This window comes from Mobula hypostoma, chromosome 9, assembly GCF_963921235.1.
Source record: "Mobula hypostoma chromosome 9, sMobHyp1.1, whole genome shotgun sequence".
Classification (NCBI taxonomy): Eukaryota; Metazoa; Chordata; class Chondrichthyes; order Myliobatiformes; family Myliobatidae; genus Mobula; species Mobula hypostoma.
This window is the reverse complement of record NC_086105.1, coordinates 135,573,021-135,597,865: the sequence shown is the minus strand read 5'-3', so window position 1 is coordinate 135,597,865 and position 24,845 is coordinate 135,573,021. Positions and strand designations below refer to the sequence as shown.

The following is a 24,845-nucleotide window of genomic DNA, read 5'->3' as shown; positions in this document are numbered from 1 at the left end:
AGGAGGCAGCATTTCATGTTTGTGTCTTTCATCAGAATGGGTAAAGATTAAGAACTAGACTTGTTTTAAGATGTCAAGGAATGGGGGAAAAAAATCCAATAAAGTAGATCTGTGGTAGGGTGGGAAATTTAAACAAAAAAGCAATGAACAAAGAAACAAAAGATTGATCTAATGGAGACATAAATCTAAGTGTCAAAATTAGTGATATTTAAAGGTTATTCAAAATTAAGCACACATCCCAGCGACATCCAGGACAAATTTTGGATTAGATTATTTCATAAAATTCAGAACATTTTTAAGTCTTCTCTTTCATTTGGACTTAAAAGTAAATTTTGACCTCATTACAAATTTAGACAGCCTATATCTTCTAACCTATCTATCCATGTACATCTCTAAATGTCTTTTAAACATGGCAATTGTACCTAACTCTAGTTTCCGCTGGCAACTCATTCCAGATACCCATCACACTCAGTGTGTAAAACTTTCCCTTTGATCCTTTTTTAAACGCTACCTGCCTCATCTTAAATCCATGTTTTGTTTTGCACTCGCTTACCCTACAAAAGACAAACACTTCATTGTAATGAAAATATACCATCCTTAAACTCTCCCAGACTCTTTAGAAGGCAAATCTTTACCTGCAATAGCCTATCCCAATCCACTTTTGTCTTACCTCAATTTAGGATTTTAATTTGTGGATTAGTCCCATCTTTTTCCATAACTATTTTCAAACTAATAGAGAATTATGGTCACTGGTCTTTAGTTCTGCTTCAATAAAAAATTATATTCTGTATATTCCTGACATCCAACCTATCCCACTCCTCTTTTACCTGGATCTTAAAAAATTATTTGGCCTTTCTGACTCCCAGTCTTAGCTAATCTGAAACGTGTACTTTCACACCTGTATATCTACATATACTCCCTAATCTGCTGAGCATTTCTATCACTTCCTCTTTTTAAAATTTGAGGTCTTAGAAACGTAGACATTTCAGTATATTTCTAAATATAGCAATTCCAAAATCTTTTGAATACGGTTTTTCAATTTTCATCATTTTTATTCTTTGTTCAATGAAACATGAGGTTAGTGATTTTTTTTTTATGCTAAATTAATGCTCTCTTCAATCCCACCACAGGACTTAAAGGTATCTTTATTTCCTTCACTTGCAAGTACAACAGAGCAGATGCAGTAAAATATTCCTGCAGATGAAACCTCAATTGTAGAAATCAAGCTTCACAATTCTAATCAGTCATTCAGGAAATACAATACCACAGCAATTACAACTTCAGTTCAAATCCACCACTGATGGAGGAGTAAATGTAAAAGCTTGTATAACCACAAAATCACCGGATTATCATTGCAACCCACTTTGTTCATGAACAATCTTTAAGGAAAGTCGATTCCCATTCTCAGCCGATCTGACTGAGTCAGACCTGCACATCTACATGGTTGACTCCTCCTGAATGGCCAACAAATCAGTCAATTCAAGGGAAATTAAGGATGGGCCCACATTGTAAATAAATGAAAGTTAACGTCATCTGAAAGAACAGTTCCTATCCGATCATAAGCAATGTCAGTCCATATGTCTCAAATGAACAGCAGGCAAAATAATGTCTCTAATGATCTTTATGTTATAGCACCGATGATACTGCATGCTTCAATAAGTTTCAATAACTCATGATGCTGCTTCTTGTGAATTTAAAACACTTCAGAAACAATCAATGATTTCTGTTTCCCAATTATAGTATACAAATTAAATTCTATTTTCGAAACAAGCCTTGTGAAAGTGAATTCCTCAGTCACTTGTGGCATTCTTAATAGGAGGTATGCATAAGGCTGTCTATTACATAACATACTACTTTTACATGCACTTCATTCAGAAAAATATCTGAGTATGGAAAATATTAATTGCAACATTAGATTTGATTTGAAAACTTATTGATTAGGAATCAACTAGAGTATGTCTTTAATTCCTCAAGTTTATACCTTAAACTCACTATATTGAAATAACTCAAGTTGCTGTGTGAACTAATGTCCTACAGGGTAAATTGGCTGTTAAAAAAATATTAGGCTAGTTCTGCTGAAGCAGATAATCTCCTGAATCAAGCACTCTTAGGCAACACAGCTATACATAGCTCCTTAACATAGCACCCAGAGCACAATGTCTGCCATTACAGATATTCTTTACTAAAGGGCATCAGGTTACAGATCTTCAAGCACATTCACAAAATTAACAGGGTACAAAGAATTTATTTTTTTACACATTTCAATAAGCACAAATACTGTTCCATATTTATAAAACATATTTCTGGAATAAATATTGACATCTTGTTATCATATCTCAGGAATGGGTATATTTAATGCTTCTTTTCCCCAATCTCCTATTTCTGCTGTCCAATACAAATATACAAAGAACAATCCTCTGCCCTTACTTTATTTTAGCTATGATTGTGTTCCCTGGAAGTTAAGGATTATGAGAAAATTTTATCTGAGTTTTTCAAGATATTAGAGGGCAATTGACACTGCCGACAGGGAAAAACTATCTCCAGTCACTAAGGAGTTGAGACAGCATCTAAAAATTAGAGGCTGCTCTTGTGAATGTTAGTATACACTTTACTACTCAAAGAATTTGTTTGTTTATTGAGATAAAGCACAAATAAGCCCTTCGAGCCGCACCGCCAGCAATCCCCCAATTTAATAATAGCCTTATCACAAGGCAATTTACAATGACCAATTAACCTACCAACTGGTATGTCTTGGACTAGGAGAGGAAACCCACGCGCTCACAGGGATAATGTACAAACTCCTTACAGGGAGCGACAGGAATTAAAACCCTGGTCACTGGTACTATTTTGCATTGTGCGAACCTACACTACCCTGCCATTCGAATGTTGTATAGTATAGAGGCATAAAACCCTCCTCCACAAATACTAGCTGCTCCTGGGTCAATTTGTAATTTTAAATGCAGTATTGATAGATTTTGGTGCATGTTAATTATCAAGAGTTATTAAGTAAAGGAGTTAGCTCATGAGTCAGTGGTAATTCCACTTAATGGAGAAATAGGCTTGAGAGCCTAAATAACCCATTCCTGTTTCTATGGTCATGTATCATGTCCAGAGAATTCATTATCATTGCTTAAAATCTTCTCCACTATTTTATTAATGGCATCGAAGGTTGCACTCTTTGGAAAGGCTTGGATGAAATCTCTACCTTCTTCCAGACTATGTGCCAGTTGAGGATCTAGAGGAACACATCCTGAGTAGAAGAAAATATATGCAATGATATTTCAAAAGCGAAAATGTAAAACTTACATATTCTATCCCTCAACAGAGTTTTAACTAAAGTAATCTTAACAGATATTTATAATGTCCACGAACATTGCTGCTGTAAATAAGAGAAGACAAAAACCCCTTAGGTTCAAAATTAAACTCAAAAATAATCTGCTGGAGGAACTCAACAGATTGAGCAGGATTTGTTGTGAGAGGGGGATTATTTTCCGTATTAATCCACTGAGTTCCTCCAGCAAATTGTTTGTGGCTCCAGATTCCAGCATCTGCAGTCTTGTGTATCTTACAATTAGTGGATTTGAACTTGTGCTTGTCTGAATTTCCCCCTTTCCATACAAAATGCTGCCAATCTTGATACAAGTTCAAAGTAAATCTTTTATCAAAGTACATATAGGTTATCATATACTACCTTGAGACTCTTTTTTTCTTGCAGGGATTCACAGGAAAAAGAATTCAATAGAATCTTACAAAAAACTATACATAAACACTGACAAACAATCAATGTGCAAAAGACGACAAACCGCAAATTAAAATAATATTGAGAACATGAGTTGTAAAGAGTCCCTGGAAGTGAGTCTATGGGTCGTATAATCAGTTCACATTAGAGTTGGATTAGTGCTGAAGTTATCCACACCAGCTCAGGAGCCTGATGGCTGTAGGGTAATAATTGTTACCAAATCTAGTGGTGTGGGACCTAAGGCATCTGTACCATCTGCCTGGTGGTAGTAATGAGAATAGGGCCGGATGGTGCTTCCTTGGGACAACATATCCAAATATTTTTATACAGGATATTGTAAGGATAGTACAGTACATTAAAAAATATTAGTTCACATAAATATAAAATGGGGCATTACCCAGCTTTTCATTTCACTTCACTGGGCAGGAATGTTTTAGGTAGTTTTGTACCATAACCTCCTACTCTCATGTTCTATGCCCTTAATATTTTTAAAATCAATATTACAAAATCTGGCACATCAAAAGGCAATCAACAATTAGAATGCATATTAATAATATACTGAAACCTCCCCAGGGCATTACATGTACCTTCAAAAATATGGAAAAATTTTTAGCCTTGATTTTACTTGGATCCACTGACATTCGCTACAAAAGCAAGCTGTGAACCCAGGGACACACCTCACAAAAAAGTATGGTTAAGAGTTTAGACTATTCAAAGGGTATGACATGCTCACAAGATGCAGAGCTCTGGCAACCCTGGTTAGATCCTGACCGGGGTTTTGACAGTGCAGCATCTACACTCTCCTGCCCGATGTTTGGGCAGCAGGGATTCAATTGCTGGCCAAATACGAGAGAACAGGTTATAGGGGAATAAGCAGGTGAAGTCAGAATGGCTGGTTTCCTTTGACAGCCAAATAAGACTTATTTAGCCAAGAGGAAAAGTATTCAATTCCAAAACTTATTCTCAAAGCCGCACATTCAATCTCACTAAGTTGCAATCATACAGCACTACTGCACAGAAACAGGCCATTTGGCCCATCTAGTCCATGCCAAAATATTGATCCGCTCTATCCCATTGACCTGTGCCCAGACCATAAAGGCTGATTTATACTTCTGCGTAGTAGCCTTTGCTGTAGCCTACGCAAGAGGCCTACGCCGTTATGAACAGTTATACCTGTGCGTTGGTGTGTTTGCGTCGCTCTACAATTCACCGCCAAAACACTAGTTGGTGGTGGGGTTTCTATGCCACTGTGTTGAGTTTCTTCGTGTTGAAACTCAACATGAAGAAACTCAAACTTCAAACAATGGCGACTGAAACTGCAGGAGGGTGAATTTTCTGTGCTTGTCCAGCCACAGAGAGACATGGACAAGGAAATGTATTTCAAATATTTTCGGATGTCGGCAGGTAGATTTGACGATTTGGTTCATCGTCTCCGACCATTTATTTCGCATCAGTGTACGCACAGTATACTCAGAGACTGGCAATCACCATTCGAGTTTTAGCTTCAGGTGGAAGTCAACAGGCTGTAGCAGCTAGCTACAAACTGGCGTCAAGCACAGGGTCCTCCATAATTTCGGAGGTCTGTAAAGCTTTATGGAAAGCATTGCAGCCAGAGTTCCTTCCCTGTCCTTCAGTCACCCAATGGGAAGCTATTGCAGCGTAGGAGGAAATGCGATGCTACCAAGCGGACCAATCACAGTTGTCATGGTCTGCGTCGCCACGACGCGCAGTTAAATTTTTGGGGAGGTACACGTCAGGCTACGGCGTAGATTTGACGCAGAAATATAAATTGGCCTTAACCCTCCCATCCATGTACTACCCAAATTTCTCTTAAATATTGTAATCAAATCTGCATCCACCACTTCCGCTGGCATACTTTCACCACACTGAATGAAGAAGTTCGCCATCATGTTCCCCTTAAACATTTCACTTTCCACCTTTAGTCCATTATCTCTAGTTCTAGTTCTCACCCAACCACAGTGGAAAAAGCCTGCTTGTATTTACCTTATCTATATCCCTCATATTTTTGTATACATCTATCAAACCTCCCCTTATTCATTAGTGAATAAAGTCCTATCCCATCCAGCCATTTTACAGTACGAGAGTCCCAGTCAATATGTGGAAAGGCAGTGACCTACTAGCACAACCTTATGTTTCTTGCAACAGTCTGCAAACTCTCCACAAATTTGCTCCTCTAAATCCTGTGGCTGTTGGAATCTGTAAAGAGGTTCTGCAGACGCTGGAGATCCAGCGTAACATACACAAAATGCTGGAGGAACTCAGTACGTCAGGCAGCATCTATGGAGAGGAATAAAGAGCTGACGTTTCGGACCAAGAAATCCTCTCCGTAGATATTGCCTGACCTGCTGAGTTCCTTCAGCAGTTTCCTTGAATCTAGCATTCATTAATTGTAAAATTATTAAAAAGCTTATACTTGAACAATAATCAAGATAATTGGCTGATATTAATCAAATTCCAAAACTGACAGGTGATTTATGTCTCCATAGTTTATTTCCAGATCTCACCTAGAAATGGAACCCCGGACTGCTCAGCAAGTGCTTCCCCACCTCCTCTGGAAAATACATTAGTGCATTCCTGAAAAATAGTAATTTACCCAAGTCAAGAACCTGAAGCAGATAAACAATGTACCTTAACAAGCCATTAAACAGGAATGAAATTATCAGCATGAGCCATCCCTGCATTGTGAAGTAAACAAACAATTTTGGTATTTTCATAACATGAAAATCTAGAGGGTGACTTTACAGTTTTCCAAGAAATATACTGTTTTGCTTCCTTCCATAAAACAATAGAAGGAAATCAACTGAATGGAGGAAATTTTCCACTTTTCTTGATGAAAGGTATCTTCAAACTATGATAAATGGTTACATGAGCTTTTTAAAATGTTGATCTTGGCCATAATTACCAAGCCGCAAACTCAGGCCCTTAATACAGATGATATATGTTAATTGCAATTCCTTCATGAATATATTAGAATGTAGTAATTTTTCTTCCAAAAATGAGCTTCCACTTTAACCTAATATTCCAAGGCTTTATTTTGCACTCTGTAAAATGCTTAAAATACTACAGTTGCAAAATAAATACTTTCTGTCGGAAAGAATTCTTACTGCAGTATTATTGGTTCAACCAGCGTAATGGAAATACTGCTACAGAGTACCAAAGATCTCTTTAAAGCAATGTCTGGCAGTAACCAATGTCAGCAAAGAGAAGGCCACAATGCAGAAAGTGTTAAATATGTGTTGGCATCTTTGTTTGTACCTTGCTGCTGAATGCAAAATATTCAATGTCGTAAAACACATCCACTGTGACTTAATGAACCCACAGTTCAAAAAAATCAGTCATACTCACTGAACAGTTTGGGCAGACAAAGCCACTCATGTTCTCAATTATTCCAATGACAGGTAATCCAGTTTTCTTACAGAACGTCAATTCCCTTCTTACATCCCCTATAGATACTGCCTATTAATTGAAAAGAAACACTTAGAACACTTAGCATTCTGCCCAGTATTTAGGTAATACGTACTTGTTTTCAGATAAAGCAAAACATCCTTTTTGATCAATATTTGTTATCAATGATCATAAATGAATGAACCACTTGCTAATATGGATTTGTCACTGTTCATTGAAAAAGACTTCTTTCACCCAATTAAGTGAGCTAGAAATTAAAGAAAAGGCAGGTAATGATTATTTGGCACCAATCTTTACATCTTCAAGTCTTCAGCTTCCATGAGAGGGGACAAGGCGACGGTTTCACTGTTTTGAGGTTCAGTGAAGACATGAACTCTAGGATGAAACATGCTAAGAGCAGTCTAATAGTAGGAGTTAAGAGTAGGGCGCTACAGTAGCATATCAGTTAGCACAAGACTATTACAGCCTGGGATTGGAGCTCGGTGTTCAATTTCGATGCTGTCTGCAAGCAGTTTGTATGTCTTCCCCGTGGGTTTCCTCGGGGTACTCTGGTTTCCTCCCACATTCCAAAGACGTACTAGTTAGTAGGTTAATTGGTTATTGTAAATTGCCCCTTGATTAGGCTAGAGGTAAATAGGTGAGTTGCTGGGTGGTGTGGCTTACTAGGCCGGAAGGGCCTGTTCCACACTGCATCTCCAAATAAAATAAAATATGTCTTATTTAAAGTGGACAGGATACTCCTGAGGAATACTGGTTAGATTGGAATTAGTGAAATATGGAAACAAAGGGACACAGAGATAGGAAATAAAGATTCATCCAATCAATATCTTGTACATTAGTTCTAAAGCAAATAAAAATATAAATTAATTTTTCAGAAGCATTTAGCCGTACCAATTCTGAATTCAGTAACATTAAGAATAGAAATAAATTTGAATTGGAAAGGCCAGCCTCAATGTCAAGAGCAAAAACTTTTAATGAAGGAGATCAGTCGTAACTAAATATGCTCCAGACCAGGTTTTAGGGAAACTGAAAGGAATGAATCTCTCAATACTTGGTAGAATAACACACATCAAAGTTGCTGGTGAACGCAGCAGGCCAGGCAGCATCTATAGGAAGAGGCGCAGTCGACGTTTCAGGCCGAGACCCTTCGTCAGGACTAACTGAAGGAAGAGTGAGTAAGGGATTTGAAAGTTGGAGGGGGAGGGGGAGATCCAAAATGATAGGAGAAGACAGGAGGGGGAGGGATAGAGCCGAGAGCTGGACAGGTGATTGGCAAAAGGGGATACAAGAGGATGATGGGACAGGAGGTCCGGGAAGAAAGACAAGGGGGGGGGTGACCCAGAGGATGGGCAAGAGGTATATTCAGAGGGACAAAGGGAGAAAAAGGAGAGTGAGAGAAAGAATGTGTGCATAAAAATGAGTAACAGATGGGGTACGAGGGGGAATAACTTCACTTTCTACAGCTACTGGAGGGAAAAGCAAAACAGAAAATAAATGCATACCAGACAGGGTGAAACTGATTTTTGAAATGAAAGGCAGTTAATCTAATACTTATTATTTTAACAGTTTGAAATAACATCAGCCCTGTGGACCTGTTGCAGTTACCACTAGTGGCACTAGAGGGCAGTTCCAACAAAATCTATGACCAAGATCATACTGAACACCATGGTGAATCCCATCTAATAAAAAATCTTTACAACAATATCCAATAAATTCCTATCTTCTTTAACATTACATTCACTAATAAACATTAAATGCCAGTTGCATTATTCTACTTCCGTATACATTACAGGTTTCATTGCATGAAATAGAGGAAAAGGAAACATAAAATCCCAGGAATAAAGATATTTCTGAACGAAAAAAAACCATTAAAACTAGTAAAATATTTCATTACCATGTTTTTCCCCCCTGACAATAGTGGAAAAATAAATTGGATCTAGAGACTACAAATTTTCCACTGTATCTGTAAAATACTGAGCAACATCAATTTTGGGCAGACACAAATATCTCAGCTCCCAAAACTTACTCTGACCAGTATATCAGCTGTATAATCTATCAATTCACAAAAAGGCAAGATATCCAGAAATAAGACAATTGATAACAAAGTGACCACAGAATCTGTGTCCATTACAGATCACATTATGATCTACGTCATGAATTTAACTGCAAAGTTTTTCCTCAAGAAACATGATCCAAACATGCATTCTACATTTTCAGAAGAATCCAAGGAACAGAATAGGTCATGTGGCTCATTCAATAAGATCATGACTGATTATTTCCATCTTCTAGCCCAACCCTAGGTAGATAATGGCTCTCTTTGGGACAAAATACATAGTTCACAAAGACAGAATATATTCCTATCTCTCGAGTAAAGAATGCAAGTACCTGATGCATGTAACAATTATTCTACTCTATTTTTAATTATCAGCATTAATTAGCCTAGCTTAATGGGGGAAACACCTTTAAATTCTTTAGAAAATATACCTGAGGCGTCGTAACCAAAAGAGCTCCATCGGGTTTATGTTGACGAAGGGCCTCCACCACTGAGATGTGCTCATCAGAAGTCCCTGGAGGTGTGTCTACAATGAGATAGTCAAGCTCTCCCCACGCCACATCAGAGAGAAATTGCTTGATAAGAGCTAAAAGGAATAAACACATTACCTTTATTTTGTAAACATGGAGAACACTTCAAGCTTCAGTTTAATCTGAGTTTTATGTTCCATTCAGCATTAGTCTATAGACCTGGTCATATGAATGAGCCCATCTCAGTTTCATGTGAACTTGTTGATACAGCTCTACAAAAAACAAAACATAATTTCTGGTCTTTTTGTGGGACTAAATTGCAATCTATCCTTAAATGGGACTGCTTTATTGAGCACTTTCGCTCTGTCTACAAAACACAGGATTTCCTGGTGATATAAACCATGATAATTCCAATCCCCATGCCCAATATAATATATGTGTATGTGTGGCATCCGCTACCACCATGATGAACCCACTGTCAATTTGGAGGAGAAGCACCTCTAACCTGATGGGATATACACCGATTTCTCTAACTTCAGCTAATTTCTACCCTCTCCATTTTTCATTCCCTATTCTGGTTACCCCTTACCTTGTTTCTTCTCTTCTCCTCGCCTGCCTACCATCTCCCTCTGGTGCGTCACATCCTTCCCTTTCTCCCACTGTCCACTCTCCTCTCACACAAACTCCCTCTCCCCCACCCACCTACCTTCCTCCTCATCTGGTTTCACCTATCATATGCCAGCTTGTACACCACCCCACCCCACCATCTTATTCTGGCTTCTTTCCCCTTCCTGCCCAGTCCTGAAAAGGGGTCTCAGCCCAAAACATCAACTCTTTATTCTTTTCCATAGATGCTGCCTGACCTGCTGAGTTCCTCCAGCATTTTGTGTGCGTTACTCTGGATTTCCAGCATCTGTAGAATTCTACAAAATTCTAGCTCAAGTATATGCTGCATGCTGGCATTCAAGGCCAAACATACCTCAAGGTTAATTGACGGGGCAGGGGCTTCATCTCTCTCCAAGAATAGTATATTGCTTCTGAAGGAGCCAGAATTAGCCTGTCACATTGCTCTCAATAACTTGAGTATGGGGTCAAATTTGGTGATTCAGTTGGGTTTTTTTGGTGTGTATTTGGCAGGATTCCACAAACAGAACTCGGTCAGGTTTTATCAGTTAACTTCCTTTATTTTACATTTCTAAGCTGTTAGCTTTACAACTTTTTGTCCACACTGATAAGGGAAGCTGCCACTGTAAATCTATACTCAAGTGTAAATCTATACTCAAGTTTATTTTGCAAATAAACAATGTTAACAGAGAGTACATGGAAGCACGTAACCAGAAATTTTATGTGGGTTTTACTCTTGCAAAACAATGAAGGATGCTTTTGCGGTTATTGCATCATTTTTTTGGTCTTCCATTCGTATTTCACATTTTCTTCTAACACTGGAGTCTACTTGCCCGTTGGCTCTACGAGAAATGAACAGGTAGGTGGGATGAAGTGAGAAGCTGTGTGGTGACAAGTGGAAAAGGTAAAGGGCTGAAGAAGAAGGAATCTGACAGGAGAGAAGAAGGGACCGTGGGAAAGAGGGAAGAAGGACAGGTACCAGAGGGAGGTGATAGGCAGGTGAGAAGGGGATTAAGAGGGAAGTCTACATGGAGAATGGAAAAAGAAAGAAGTGGAAGGAAGGAGAAATTACTGGAAGCAAGAGAAATCTTTGTTCAAGGCCTCAGTAATCCAATCAATCCCATTCCTCACTTATTTCTCTGCAATCTATTTCTACGCATGCCTATTAACACCTCCCAATTCTCCTACCATCAGGAAGAAAACACATAAGCTTGAAAGCATGTACCACCAGGCTTAAGGACAGCTTCTATCCCACTGTTATCGGACTACTGAACAGACTTCTTAGGGTACAGTCTACCTTGTAATGATCCTGCACTTTATCGTTCACCTGTACTACATTTTTTTTGGTAGCTTTTACACTTTATTCTGCATTGTTATTTTTTTTACCTTATTCTAGCTCAATGATTTGATCAAAATAAACTGAATGCAAGACAAGATTTTCACTGCACCTTCGTAAACTAATAATAAACCAATATCATTCATATACATTAGAATCAATTTACACAGACAATTAACCATGAATTTCCCTCAGATGCTCTGAAATCACAGAGAAAGCATGTAAATTGCATGCAGTCAGCACCAGAGGTCAGAATCAAATTTAGGTCACAGGCGCTGCGAGACAGTTGCACATCACCTGCAGCCCCGCTGTGCCACACAAGTTATATCAATGACATCGATAAAATACCTGCCAAATTTCATTGCAATGAGCGGCTCTTCTCTGTATTTTTCATATTACAAGATGAAGAAACTTCTGAGGCCATAATAACAAGCTGTTCACAATGTATGCTGTTACCAAGTTGCAGCTGTTTTAAATTTGGCCAACACATTTATGTCTGTACAGAACGCAAGAAGTACAAAGAGCTCTTCAACAAAATTTGTGGGCTGGCACACATTTGTAAACTTTTGGCTCTCAGTCAGAGCACTAAAACATTATGAATGAATTCTCTATTTATTAATACAGACTGGATGCTCAAATGCTACGCTTGAAGTACAACTGGCTGAACATTCGTTTTAGCAGCCAACTTTGCTGAAAGGGAAATGTCAGTTGAAAAGGAAGCCTTTCAAGCTTCAAAGAAGCTATTATAGCAAGTATCCCCTTGCTTGAATTTTATTCCAGTCATTTCCTAATATCACTACATAGCATGACCAAAAGACAATTTTTCATCAAGAATGGCATGGTGCACTGATCAAAAAGGTCACCAAAATGCTGAAGAAAAGTTTGAACTGATAATAAATCACTTCTAAATTGGTTTCCTCCTGCATTTCAAAGTCATGTGGGTTAGTAGGTTAATTGGTCACAAGGGTGTTCTAGAGTGGCACAGGCTTAGATGGGCCAGAAGAGCTTGTTACTATGCTATAAATCTAAATAAATAGATAGATAGATCACTAATTATTGGACCATAGAGTAGACTGTTCCATTATGCTGTGAAGTAATAGAACATCACCTGTTTTCTTTGGCCCTCTCCATATCACAGCATCATCTGGACTCTCCAAGAGAAAGCCTATTGACATCAAGCACATTGTTTTATTGGTGTCTACGTAAACTGGAACCCATCCAGCGTCACACTGGTGCACAGCACTATTGAGAACATTCAGCATCCGGGGGATACTAGGACCACAAAGATCGATGTCCAGAATTCCAACCTAAAATAAAACAAAATCAGCAAAAGTTAAATGAGCAATTTAGAGAGCTTGGCAGTAGAGATTAATTAGACTAGATGTTTCAGTCATAAATGAATGCAAGCTTTTATCATTTGCATACAATAAAAGTAAAAGATCATATAAAGGTTTGCAAGATTTCAGATAAACCACTGAAATTATCGATTAAGATCAGGTTCAGGATTATCACAAAAACAGTAAGTAACCGCTCTCTAGCCACCCCTCTCCTCTCTTCCACCCCCACAGAGCTTTAATGTAACATGGGATGTTTTAAAACACTGCAACTGAAAGAAAAGGAAGTTAATGGGCTAAGTCTTATAAGAAAAGTTAAAGGGTTCCAGTGCTATCACTCCTTTACATTTCATTCTACTTTTCTTGGAATGTTTTAAACCATTATATTTTAAGCTTCACTTTCAACCTCTGAAACAAACTCAACAAAAATAATTGTATCCAATCAGCTAATATATATATATATATATATATATATATATATATATAGAAATGATTTGGCATCAGTCATCTGATAGTATTTCATGTTAGCAAACTCTAGTATCCAGATGGAATCCAGGAACAGTAACTTGCCTTAACTGCCCAAATTCCCAACACTGAGTTCCTTGTTTCAATAATATTGGTCATCGAATGTCAGGTTTGCCTATGCCCTAGAAGACCGTTCAAGTACATTGGAAAGAAAGTCTTGTGAACCAGCTGCCTTCCAATTGGATGCAGGCTAAAGCCAAAAAAAAAGCTGGAGTGGCCCATTCTGACTATTTGAGAACATTCCATCATTCAGTGATAGTGGCTGGTCTTCTACCTCAAGTTAACCTTCTCAAATTTGCCTATATTCCATACATACATCAGGAGCAAGAGGGTAACTAGGGAAAAGATGGGACCACTCAAGAATAAGGGGGGAACATTTGCTTGGAGGCAGAGCATGTGGGTGAGGTCACTAATGAATACTTTACATCAATATTTACCAAGGAGGAGGACATGGTGGATAGGGAAATCTATGCTAAATGTATTAGTATGCTTGGTTATTTTGAAGTTAAGGAGGAGGTGGTATTGGGTCTCTTAAAGAGCATTAAGATCAATAGGTTTCCAGGGCCAGATGGGATACACCCTAGATTCTTGAGAGGTGTGTGAAGAGATTGCTGGGGCTTTCACCAATACCCTTATGTTCTCCCGAACCACAGGAGGACTGGCGAGTATCTTACTTTGGTCAATCATTGAGGAAGGGAACCAGAGATAATCTTGAAAACTCGGGGACTATCGGTAGAGCTCATGGAGTGAAGTCGTGTTCTTGACTCGCTCCATTACCTCTAAGTTTTTCTTCTTATGATCAGCTATATTTTAATTAACCATTAAGGCATCGACTTTTACAATATTTTGAAATAAATTGGGCTCTTTGATAATCGGATGCTTTTAAGGTCTGCTATGTCTAAGAATGGAAAAAACAGGAAGGACGGCAAACCTCCGGTTAGACCGAAAGGTACCGATCTTCCTCCGACCGAACCACTGGTGACTTTGAAAGCTATATTGGATCTAATTCAAAGGGAAATTTCAACCTCTATTACGGAGCTGATTCGTGCGGAAATTTCAATTAATTTCCAGAAAATTGCCCATTCAATCGATAAGATTCAAACATCTATTACGGAACATCAGTCGGTTATATCTGACCTTCAAAAATCCACGCAACAAAATGAACTGAAGATGGAGAAAATCGAAGAAACAATTAAGGTAATGAAGAAGAAACTTGACTTTTTGACCTTTAAAAACTCTGACTTAGAATCCAGAATGCGACGGCAGAATCTTCGAATGATTGGGGTGCATGAAGCTGTCGAATCTTCTAACCCTATGAAGTATTTTTCTCAACTTTTAAAAGATGCATTTCCTACTGTATTTCCTGACCAACCACCGTTATTGGATCGTGTTCACAGAGTTCCATCATACTCGTCTAAGTCAGATAAACCTCGACATGTCATCTTACGTTTTCATCACTTTCAAGACAAGGAGAAACTGTTTCGTTTGATCTAAAGGTTACATTGATTTTTTGGATCTTAAGTTCCGATTCGTGGAGGATTTCAGTAAACCAATTCGGGATCAACAGATTCATTATAGATCTGTGATGTCAGGACTCTACAAGATGGATTTAAAACCAGCGCTGCTTTACCCAGCACGTCTAAGGATTCGTACATTGGATGGAGCCCTTCGTTTTTTTGAATTTCCATCGGATGCCCAGAGTTATCTGGATCAATTTTCACCTTCAACATCTTAATCGTAATTTTTAACTATCTCTAACTATCTTTAAATTTTCTAACTTTCTTTCTATCTGCGTCATTCCTTTCTTTTTCCCAGGGGATTCTGGGTGGTTATTCCCTCAGCGTCATTCTACGTATTTCCTTTGAGGCTTTAAATTTTGTAGTTTTTAAATCTACTTTTTTTGTAGGTTTTCATAACTAGTTTATGTTAATAATTTTATTTCTTTTTTTGTTTATTCATAGGGTCTGGGGTTTGTTGCGGTTTGTTTTATATTTTCTGGCTTTTTCTCTGTTATATTAAGTGTTTGTTTTAATTGATTTACTTTTTTTATTCTTTTACTGTTTTATAACTAGCTGATCTTTTTTATATTTACACTTTTTTTTAAGGGAGTGTCTATCAGAAATGATGGGGATAGTTTTAGTGCTTGCTTCTTTCTGGCTGGTCTGTGTTAGATTTAGCCTTGGGGTCATGGGGTGGGGGGTGGTGGGAGGGGCTTCACGTTTTAGTTTTTTTCTTTTTGGGCTATGTATACTATTGAAGTATTGGTTGCGTTCTCCTTCCCGGTATCTCTTATTTGTTTTGTTCCCTTTCCGGGTTCGTGGGTCGAGCCTATTGTCAATCCTCCTTGTTGCGGGTTGACTTTAGGGTTTATGGAGTCTATTATTAATTTTGTCTCCTGGAATACTAATGGTCTTAACCATCCTATTAAAAGGAAAAAAGTTTTTAAAGTGTTCCGGAGACTTAAAGCACAAATTATATTTTTACAAGAGACCCATGTGCGGAGGGGGAACAGACTACGTTTTTTTAAATTCTGGAAGAAACAACAGTTCCATTCGAACTCTAACGCTAAGATTCGAGGCGTCTCTATTTTTATAGACTCCTCAGTTACTTTTATACAACATGATATTATTTCTGATCCGAATGGTAGATTTCTACTGGTTAGTGGTCTACTATTTAATAAAAAGGTAGTTTTGGTTAATGTTTATGCTCCCAATATGGACTGTCCGGAATTTTATAAATCATTATTTAATCAGTTCCCGAATTTGAATGAGTTTTCATTGATCTGGGGCGGAGATCTTAACACCTGTTTATCTCCAGCTTTGGACCGTTCGGCTCCTCTACGGACCTTACCTAATAAATCTGCAACTTTGATTAATTCATTCCTCTCTGACTCTGGGTCGACGGACATTTGGCGTTTTCTGCATCCTCAGGAAAAAGATTTTTCTTTTTTTTCACATGTTCACCATTCCTATTCAAGAATTGATTATTTCTTTATTGACTCTCGTCTTATTTCTTCAGTGATTAAATGTGATTATGACTCTATAACCATTTCGGATCATGCACCACTTAAGCTTTCTATTAAAATTCAGGCCAATACACAAAATAATAGACAATGGCGTTTTAATTCGCTGTTGCTTCAGGACTCGGACTTTGTTAACTTTATGAATGAACAGATTGATCTTTTTTTTTACAATCAACTATACAGAGGATATTTCTGTGAACATTCTTTGGGATACTTTTAAAGCTTATATTCGTGGTCAGATTATCTCGTATTCTGCTGCTTTGAGGAAGAAGCTGAAGCAGGAGGAGTTGGTAATTGTGGACAAGATTAAGGAAATTGATAAGAAATATGTTACAGCTCCCTCTGAGGAGTTATATAAACAAAGAACTGAACTTCAAATGGAACACAGTTTATTACTTTCGTCCTCGATTGTAACCCAATTAAAGAAAACAAGAAGTGAATTTTATGTACACAGTGACAAAATTGGCAAACTGTTGGCTAACCAATTGAAGTCTAATTATGCTAAATCTCAAATTAATCAGATTTATAATCAAAATGACCGACTGATACTTGATCATGCGGGGATTAATGAAACTTTCTTTGATTTTTATTCTTCCTTATATCAATCAGTCTCCTCAAGACTCTAAATATATGAATGATTTTTTAGATAACCTAGACTTCCCTGAGATTTCACAGGATATGTCTTCTATGCTAGATACTCCCATTACCACTGATGAGATTAAGAATGTTATTTCCTCTATGAACCTGGGGAAAGCTCCTGGCCCTGATGGGTTTACCGTACAATTTTATAAATGTTTTGCACCTTCATTAATCCCTTGGTTCTGTAGGGTTTTCGAGGCTTCATTAAAACTTGGTAAACTTCCCGAATCTTTCAATAGAGCGTCAATTTCTCTAATATTAAAGAAGGATAAAGATCCTGCTCAATGTGCATCTTATAGACCAATATCTTTATTAAATGTTGACTCTAAAATTTTTTCTAAGTTATTAGCAAACAGATTAGAAAAAGTACTTCCTTTTATTATTTCAGAAGACCAAACGGGTTTTATTAAAGGTCGTTACTCTTTTTATAACATTCGCACACTGTTAAATATTGTTTATCCCCCCTTACAAAATGTTCCTGAGTGTGTTATCTCTTTAGATGCTGAGAAAGCTTTTGATAGAGTAGAATGGCCTTACTTATTTAAGGTGCTTGAAATGTTTAATTTTAGCTCGAAATTTATATCCTGGATCAAACTGTTATATCATTCTCCTGTGGCCTCGGTCCGTACTAACTCTCTAAGCTCACCTTTTTTCCCTCTTTTTTCGAAGTACTCGACAAGGTTGTCCTCTTAGTCCTTTATTATTTGATATTGCATTAGAACCTCTTGCAATTGCCATTCGAGAATCTCCAAATATTACTGGGATAACTCGGGGCTTAAAGTTCCATAAAATATCACTCTATGCTGATGACTTACTTTTATATATTTCTAATCCTCAAAAATCCATCCCTGCTGTTTTAGAGTTATTAGCACAATTTAGTCTCTTTTCAGGTTATAAATTAAATCTTAGTAAGAGTGAACTTTTCCCGATTAATAAACAACTTCCCTTATATCATAACTTTCTGTTTAAATTGATTAATAATTATTTTTCATATCTTGGGATTAAAATTACTTGTAAACACAAAGATTTATTTAAGATTAACTTTTTACCCTTAATTGACCATGGGAGGCTCATCCAGAAGATTAAGATGATGGGATCCATGGCGAATTTGCCGTTTGGATTCAGAACTGGCTTGCTCATAGAAGACAGAGGGTAGAGGTTGAAGGGACTTAATCTATCTGGAGGTCCCTGATTGTGATGTTTCGTAGGGATTTGTACTGGGACCTCTGCTATTTGTGATCTATATAAATGACCTGAATGAATATGTACAGCACATAGGTGGATTAGTTAATTTGCAGATGATACAAAGATTGGTGGTATGTGGATAGCATAAATGACTGGCAAAGAATACTGATCAGTTACAGATGTGTGTGGAGAAATGGTCGATGGAGTTTAACCTATGTGAAGGTCAATGTGAAGTGTTGCACCTTAATAGGCAGAATATAAAGAAACAGTACACTGTTAAGGGCAAGACCCTTAACAGTGTTGATGAGCAGAGGGATCTTGAGATCCAAGTTTCTAGCTCCCCAACGGTGGCTACACAGGTTGATGGGGCGGTTAAGAAGACATATGACATGCTTGCCTTTATTAGTTGAGGCATTACAAGTCAGGAACCTATGTTGCAGTTTTATAAAACTCTGGCTGTGCTACATCTGGAGTACTGCATACAGTTTTAGTCGCCTCAGTGTAGGAAGAATGTCGAGGCTTTTTGAGAGGATGCAGGAGAGGTTTACCAGAATGCTGTCTGGATTACAGGCCATGCTTTATAACAAGTGGTTGGACAAGATGTTTTATAACAAGAGGCTGGACAAACCTGGGTTGTTTTCTCTGGAACTGCGGAGGCTGAGGGGAGATCTGATAGAGGTTTATATGATTATGAAAAGCACAGTGTCTTTTTTTCCAGGATTGAAAAGTCTAATATCAGACAGCATTAAGGTGAGAGAGGGTAATTTCAAAGGAGACGAGAAGGGCAAGTTTTCATTTTATATAGAGAGTGGCGGTTCCTTAGAATGCACTGCCTGGGGTGGTGGTAGAGGCCGATATATTAAGGACTTTTAAGAGACATTTAGATAGGCACATGAATGTGAGGAAAATGGAAGGATATGGATATTGTGTAGATATAAGGGATTAGTTACGTCGGCTATTTGAATATTAACTTATTTGGCTTGGAACAACCTTGTGGGCCAAATGGCCAACTCCTGTGCTGTACTGTTCTATGTTCCAAAAATCTGATGAACATAGAGACTGGTGGACTGAAAAGTTAAGGAAGTGGAGTGTGTTACTGGCTCATTTTCTTCTCTCCACAAGAATGCCCTGATCTACTGGGCATTTCCCTCCAGCTCTACAATTCCCAGCTGTACAGCTAGTTCTGGTGTTGTCACTCTCCAACCGGCCTCTTCTACCAATTCTTCGGTTCCTTTATGTTCTCTTTATCTAATAGCTCCCATCAGCATACCATCCAGGTTCACTTAAACATCTTATCCCAAGGAAACATTGCCTTTACACCATTTGACTTATCAAACCCTCTTCCACTCTGCACTTTAAAACTGACATTTTTTCTCCTTCCCAATTCTGGTCCTTGAACTGAAACGTCAACTGTTTCTCTTTCTACCTACTAAGCATTTCCAGCATTTTCTGTTTCTGTTTCAAATTTCCAGTATCTGCCATTTTTTATTCCAAATTTCACAGACAAGATTACGATTGTCCAGCATGGCTGAGTTTTCAGTAGAACATTCATTACATTGCTTTTATCTTAATTTAAATCTCCTTACCTTTTTCCCTGCATTCCTCAGCGCTAGTGCTAATTCTGTTGTTATGGTGCTTTTTCCTACTCCTCCTTTGCCAGACAGAACCAGCAGAATATGATCAACAGATCCCAGGTTATCTTTGTGAAAAATTAAAGCACTTGATTAAATAAAGAAACAGGTCAAGACTTAGCCTAGTGTGCAAGATAAATGTGCGTATAGTAATTCCAGTAGCTTAGTAACATTTAGCCCCATGTGTATTTCATGACTATGACACCAAAAGTACATACGGTGCAGTATTTAAATAAGAAATCTCCCCCTCCTGGTGAGAACGTGAACAGGTTTACAGCCTAATAAATCTATTCAAATATTTTATGCAGAATCAAACATTTTATCTTTTCTGGATTGATATTCAATCTAGAATTTTCAGAAGCAAAATATAGTGTAAGTATGTTGGTGTCTACCTGTTTCGATGCTGTATACCTCTACTTTTGAAAAATCTCAGGGCAGATCTGCCCATGTCCAGGCAATATTGTAGGTTTTTGTAGTTTTAAGTTTAAGGGAAACCGTAATAACACCTTTTTTGTCAATCAAACACATAACATAAAGCAAATCTTCACGTAATTACATCATCACACCAGACCAACCTCTTAAAGTGAACCCCAAATCAATGTTGGTGGTTGTGAATTATGTATATGTTTTCACCCATTACATTACCCTACAATACCATGTACTAGAGGCAATGCATTTAAGCTGAAAGAGTAAAAGAGATATGTGGGGCATGTTATTTTTATTATTTAGAGATACAACATGGTAATGGGTTATTCTGGTCCAACAAGCCTACAACGCCCAATTACACCCATGTGACCAATTAATGTACTAACCTGTACGTCTTTGGAATGTGGGAGGAAACTGGAGCACCCAGAGGAAACCCATGTGGGCACAGGGGAACATACAAACTCCTCACAGACAACAGTGGAATTGAACTCGGGTCTTGCTAAGTGTTATACTACCGTACCACCCAATAGAGATCCAGCCAGATTCCTAACCAAGGACAGCAAGAGTAGCTGAAATGCTATTTGCCCCAAGGGCTGTACAGTTCAGTGTGCCTAGATCTGAAATAATGAAAGTAGAAGATGTTGGAAATATCAATCAGTATTTGCAAAGAAGGATAGTGTTTGTTTGCTTGTTATGTGCCGTGCTGCATGGGCGATCGTGGGCTTGACCGTGATTGCTCTTGGCTATTTTTTCCTACAGAAGTGGTTTGCCATTGCCTTCTTCTGGGCAGTGTCTTTACAAGACAGGTGACCCCAGCCATTATCGATACTCTTCACAGATTGTCTGCCTGGTTTCAGGGGTCACATAACCAGGACATGCACCATTATGTGTACATCTCTTTAAAATTTAAAATATACAGTTGAAAACACCCTACATCAGGAACAGAAATAGACAGGATAGGAGAGGGAAAACAAAACTAGAACCGAAAGCCCAAAACAAAGTTAATGGGCAACATTTTGCTGACATATTGTAAGTATTTGAAGTCTTGTAAAGTATGAAACAACCAAGACTAACAAGCCAGATCCAATTGTAAACTCCACCCCCAATGCAATCCAACCAGTATTGTAAATATAGCCACCTCTAAATTGCAACTGATCTGACCAAGGATGAAACATCAAGAGATCATGTGGTAATATTAAGCATATAAAACTATCCCTGAGATGATAATCAAGCTGATGGCCTAAATGGCACCATTTTTAATTGATAAATAGGAACAGCTTTCACTGTTCAGCTTGTCAACAGACTTTTAGCGCAGATTTTTAATCAGTACAATTGACTAACATGGCACTCACTTTGTTGGACTGTATCATCTATGAACAGGTAATATCATGGCAAAACAAGGCAAATGAGAAATATCTTAAAGTTATTAAATGAAGCTTTCAGAACATCCAAGAGAAGAAATGTGAATACTCTTGAAAGATGAAGCCAGCCTGTTTGGAGCAGCCATAAATGAAGTCAGGGCTGGAGTTGGAGGAGATGAGGCAAATGTTCTGCACTGAATTATATCCAATTCCATGATTGGAGTATGGCAATTCCATGCATGAACAGGCTTAACCTGGTCAGAAATTCCAAGCTACAGTGTAGGCTTCTCATTTCCCCTAGCCTGCTTTTACATTCAGGTGTACTTTATACAAAGTAACACACACACAAAATGCTGGTCAGCCAGCATCTATGGAAATTAATTTAGTCAATGTTTTGGGTTGAGACTCTTCTTCAAGCCTGGAAAGGAAGGGGGAAGATGCCAGAATAAAAAGGCGGAGGGGGGAGGGGAAGGAGGATAGCTAGGTGAAGCTAAGTGGGTGGAAAAGGTTTTGGTCTGGAGAGGAAGGAATCTGAAAGGAGAGGAGAACGGACCATGGCACAATGAGAAGATGGAAGGACACCGGGGGGGAGGCATAACGAGGTAAGAGGCCAGAGTGGGGAATAGAACAAGTGAGGAGGGGGGAAGGGAAAAAAATTACTGACAGAAGAAAAGGATGATCTTGCCATCAGTTTGCAGGCTACCCAGACGGAATATGAGGTGCTGTTCTTCGGCCCTGAGAGTGATCTCATCGTGGCACAAGAGGAAGCCATGGTCCGACATGTCAGAACAGGATGGGAATAGAAATTAAAATGGTTGGCCACTGGGGAAATTACACTTTTTGCAGACAGAGCGGAGGTGCTCAAGAAAGCGGTACCCCAATTTACGACCAATGTAGAGGAGGCCGCATTGGGAGCACCAGATACAATAGATGATCTTTCACAGGTGAGGTGGTGCGTCATCTGGAAGGAATGTTTGGGACCCTGAATGGAGGCGAGGAACATGTATGGGCAGGCGTAGCACTTTGGCCACTTGCATAGATAATCCCCGAAGAGGGAGATTAGTGGGAAGGAACGAATGGACAAAGGAATCATGGAGGGAGCGATCTTGGCAGAAAGTGGAGAGTGGAAGGGAGGTAAAGATGTGCTTGGTGGTAGGATCCCTCTGGAGAAGATAGAATTTGCGGAGGATGATAAGGTGGTAGGTAAGAACAAGAGGAACTCTTTCTGTTTAGGCGTTGGGATAATGGAGTGAGCACATTTGTCTGGAAAAATATAGGCGATGCAGGTGAGGGCATAATCAGCAGTAGACTTTATACAAACAGGTGGAAGTGGTATTCAGTATCTCTAGGAAGAGGTACAGTCGACACTTCAGGCTGAGACCCTTCGTCAGGACTAACTGAAGGAAGAGTGAGTAAGAGATTTGAAAGTTTCCAAAATCTCCCCCTCCCCCTTTCAAATCTCTTACTCACTCTTCCTTCAGTTAGTCCTGACGAAGGGTCTCGGCCTGAAACGTCGACTGTACCTCTTCCTAGAGATGCTGCCTGGCCTGCTGCGTTCACCAGCAACTTTGATGTGTGTTGCTTGAATTTCCAGCATCTGCAGAATTCCTGTTGTTTGGAAGTGGTATTGACTAATATCGCTACTGAAGTTTATAAAGTACCAAAGTACAAGTACGTTCCATTGCATGTGAGATTTTTTTACTCAACCAATGACTTTCAATTTAAAAGCATGAACTCTCCTATCTGGATATGACAAATGTTCAAACATAAAACCGCGCAGCAGCTACAGTAACATAATACAAATCATCATGGTGCCGGTCAGTGTGTGGCACATGGGCCTTAACTCCCAACTAAAACCGGGAAGGGTCGCAGGGAAGAAGCCTACTATAGGTTCGGCAAGCAGCTACCATTAATCGTAGTGAGCGTTCCTATCTATGGCAGTCCCTGCCCCCAGAGGAAACCTCATATTCCCCGTTCTGGATAAGTTTTTACCTTCCGCCGCCTCCATGTTGCCCGCTTCTCCGCCGTGTACGTGCGCGTGACCCGTCACCCGCGGTGTGACGTCACGTCGCGGCGGCGGGCACGCACACTGCCACCTCAGACCGAGCTGTTCCGGCATCAAACCTTGACGGGCTGTCAATGCGGCACGATTGACGTGCACCCTGTCCACTCACCGAGCAGATGGCAGTGACGACTGTTCGAGTGGACGTATAGGAAAGACCTCTCGGTGTGACGGGGCGGGGACTCGTGTGGTTGAAAGGGAGGGGGGGCTGCTCCATGCACAATAAAAACAGTGAGTGGGGGTGGTCGAGCCTTGGCTGGGAGCTGTGCGGCTTCTATTCGCATGTGGCGAATGTCGGGTTATTAACCCAGGTGGGTGACTGTCGGGCACGGGCAGTGACCGGAACGTGGGAGGTTGGTGGGGAACGGTGGCCCTTTTGGCCTGAGGCCTGCGGGTCCGGAGCTGGCTCGTCCCACCCCGGCTGTTTGCCCCCACTCGCTGCCCAGTGCCTCACCTCATCAGCCCCGCTCACCCTAGGTTTCGACTTCGCCCTCTAACGACCTCAACTTCCTCCATTCCCTTCCTCGATGCCGCGCCTCATTTCTTCCCCAGTCCTCGCCCAACCCTCAGGGCGGTGATTCCTTTCTGCGAAGCGCTGGTCTCCCTTTCCAAGGGCTAGTGTACTGCTTGTCACAACAGTACCGACCCCCGCCGCCCCACTACCAGTTTGGTAGAAACAGCAGTGATTGGGTTCGCCCTGCTGATCAACTTGAGGTAGATACCCCGCCCGCCATTTGATTTGCTGTAGGGGTGGGATGTGGCTGGCTGGGTCTTTTGCTGGGGCTGAGTTTTTGTTGCAACGCAAAGTCACCAGCAAACAAATGCTGTGCAAACGAACTGCGCAACGTAATTACAATAATAGACGCTTTCCCTTTCCAATCTTGTGCTTTAAGAGAGAAACGTCCCAATTTATGTGAGCGTGATATACATCTACTCAAGTAATCGCTTTGTTGTATATTAAAATATCTGTACATTTACTGATTAACTTGTCCTTGTAACGCAATGAAATACG

General features: G+C 39.4%; 2 protein-coding genes across 7 annotated transcripts in view; one reads left to right on the top strand and one right to left on the bottom strand.

Annotated features, from left to right (window-relative positions):
* Nucleotides 1-128: 128 nt before the first annotated feature.
* nubp2 (nucleotide binding protein 2 (MinD homolog, E. coli)) lies at nt 129-24,421 on the bottom strand. Of its 2 annotated transcripts, none has more exons than XM_063059249.1 (7): nt 23,764-23,896; nt 19,940-20,052; nt 12,757-12,955; nt 9,650-9,804; nt 7,106-7,216; nt 6,265-6,334; nt 129-3,250 (listed from the first exon to the last, which is right to left on the bottom strand). In XM_063059249.1, exons 1-7 carry the CDS (start codon nt 23,888-23,890, stop codon nt 3,096-3,098), a joined length of 930 nt encoding a protein of 309 aa, XP_062915319.1. In that variant the 5' UTR covers nt 23,891-23,896; the 3' UTR covers nt 129-3,095. The 2 variants fall into 2 exon arrangements, with proteins under 2 accessions (XP_062915319.1, XP_062915320.1); XM_063059250.1 differs by lacking the exon at nt 23,764-23,896 and adding an exon at nt 24,288-24,421 and having other exon boundaries at nt 1,029-3,250.
* The window catches only part of LOC134352086 (SPRY domain-containing SOCS box protein 3-like), a 39,063-nt gene continuing 38,226 nt past the window's right edge, over nt 24,009-24,845 (top strand). Inside the window, exon 1 of one of the 5 annotated variants that reach the window (XM_063059242.1) lies at nt 24,009-24,144. The gene's annotated coding sequence lies outside the window, so the exon portion shown is untranslated. Of the gene's footprint in view, nt 24,145-24,405; nt 24,548-24,845 lie in introns of those variants that run through there. The other 4 variants (XM_063059248.1, XM_063059244.1, XM_063059243.1 and 1 more) reach the window with 4 other exon arrangements.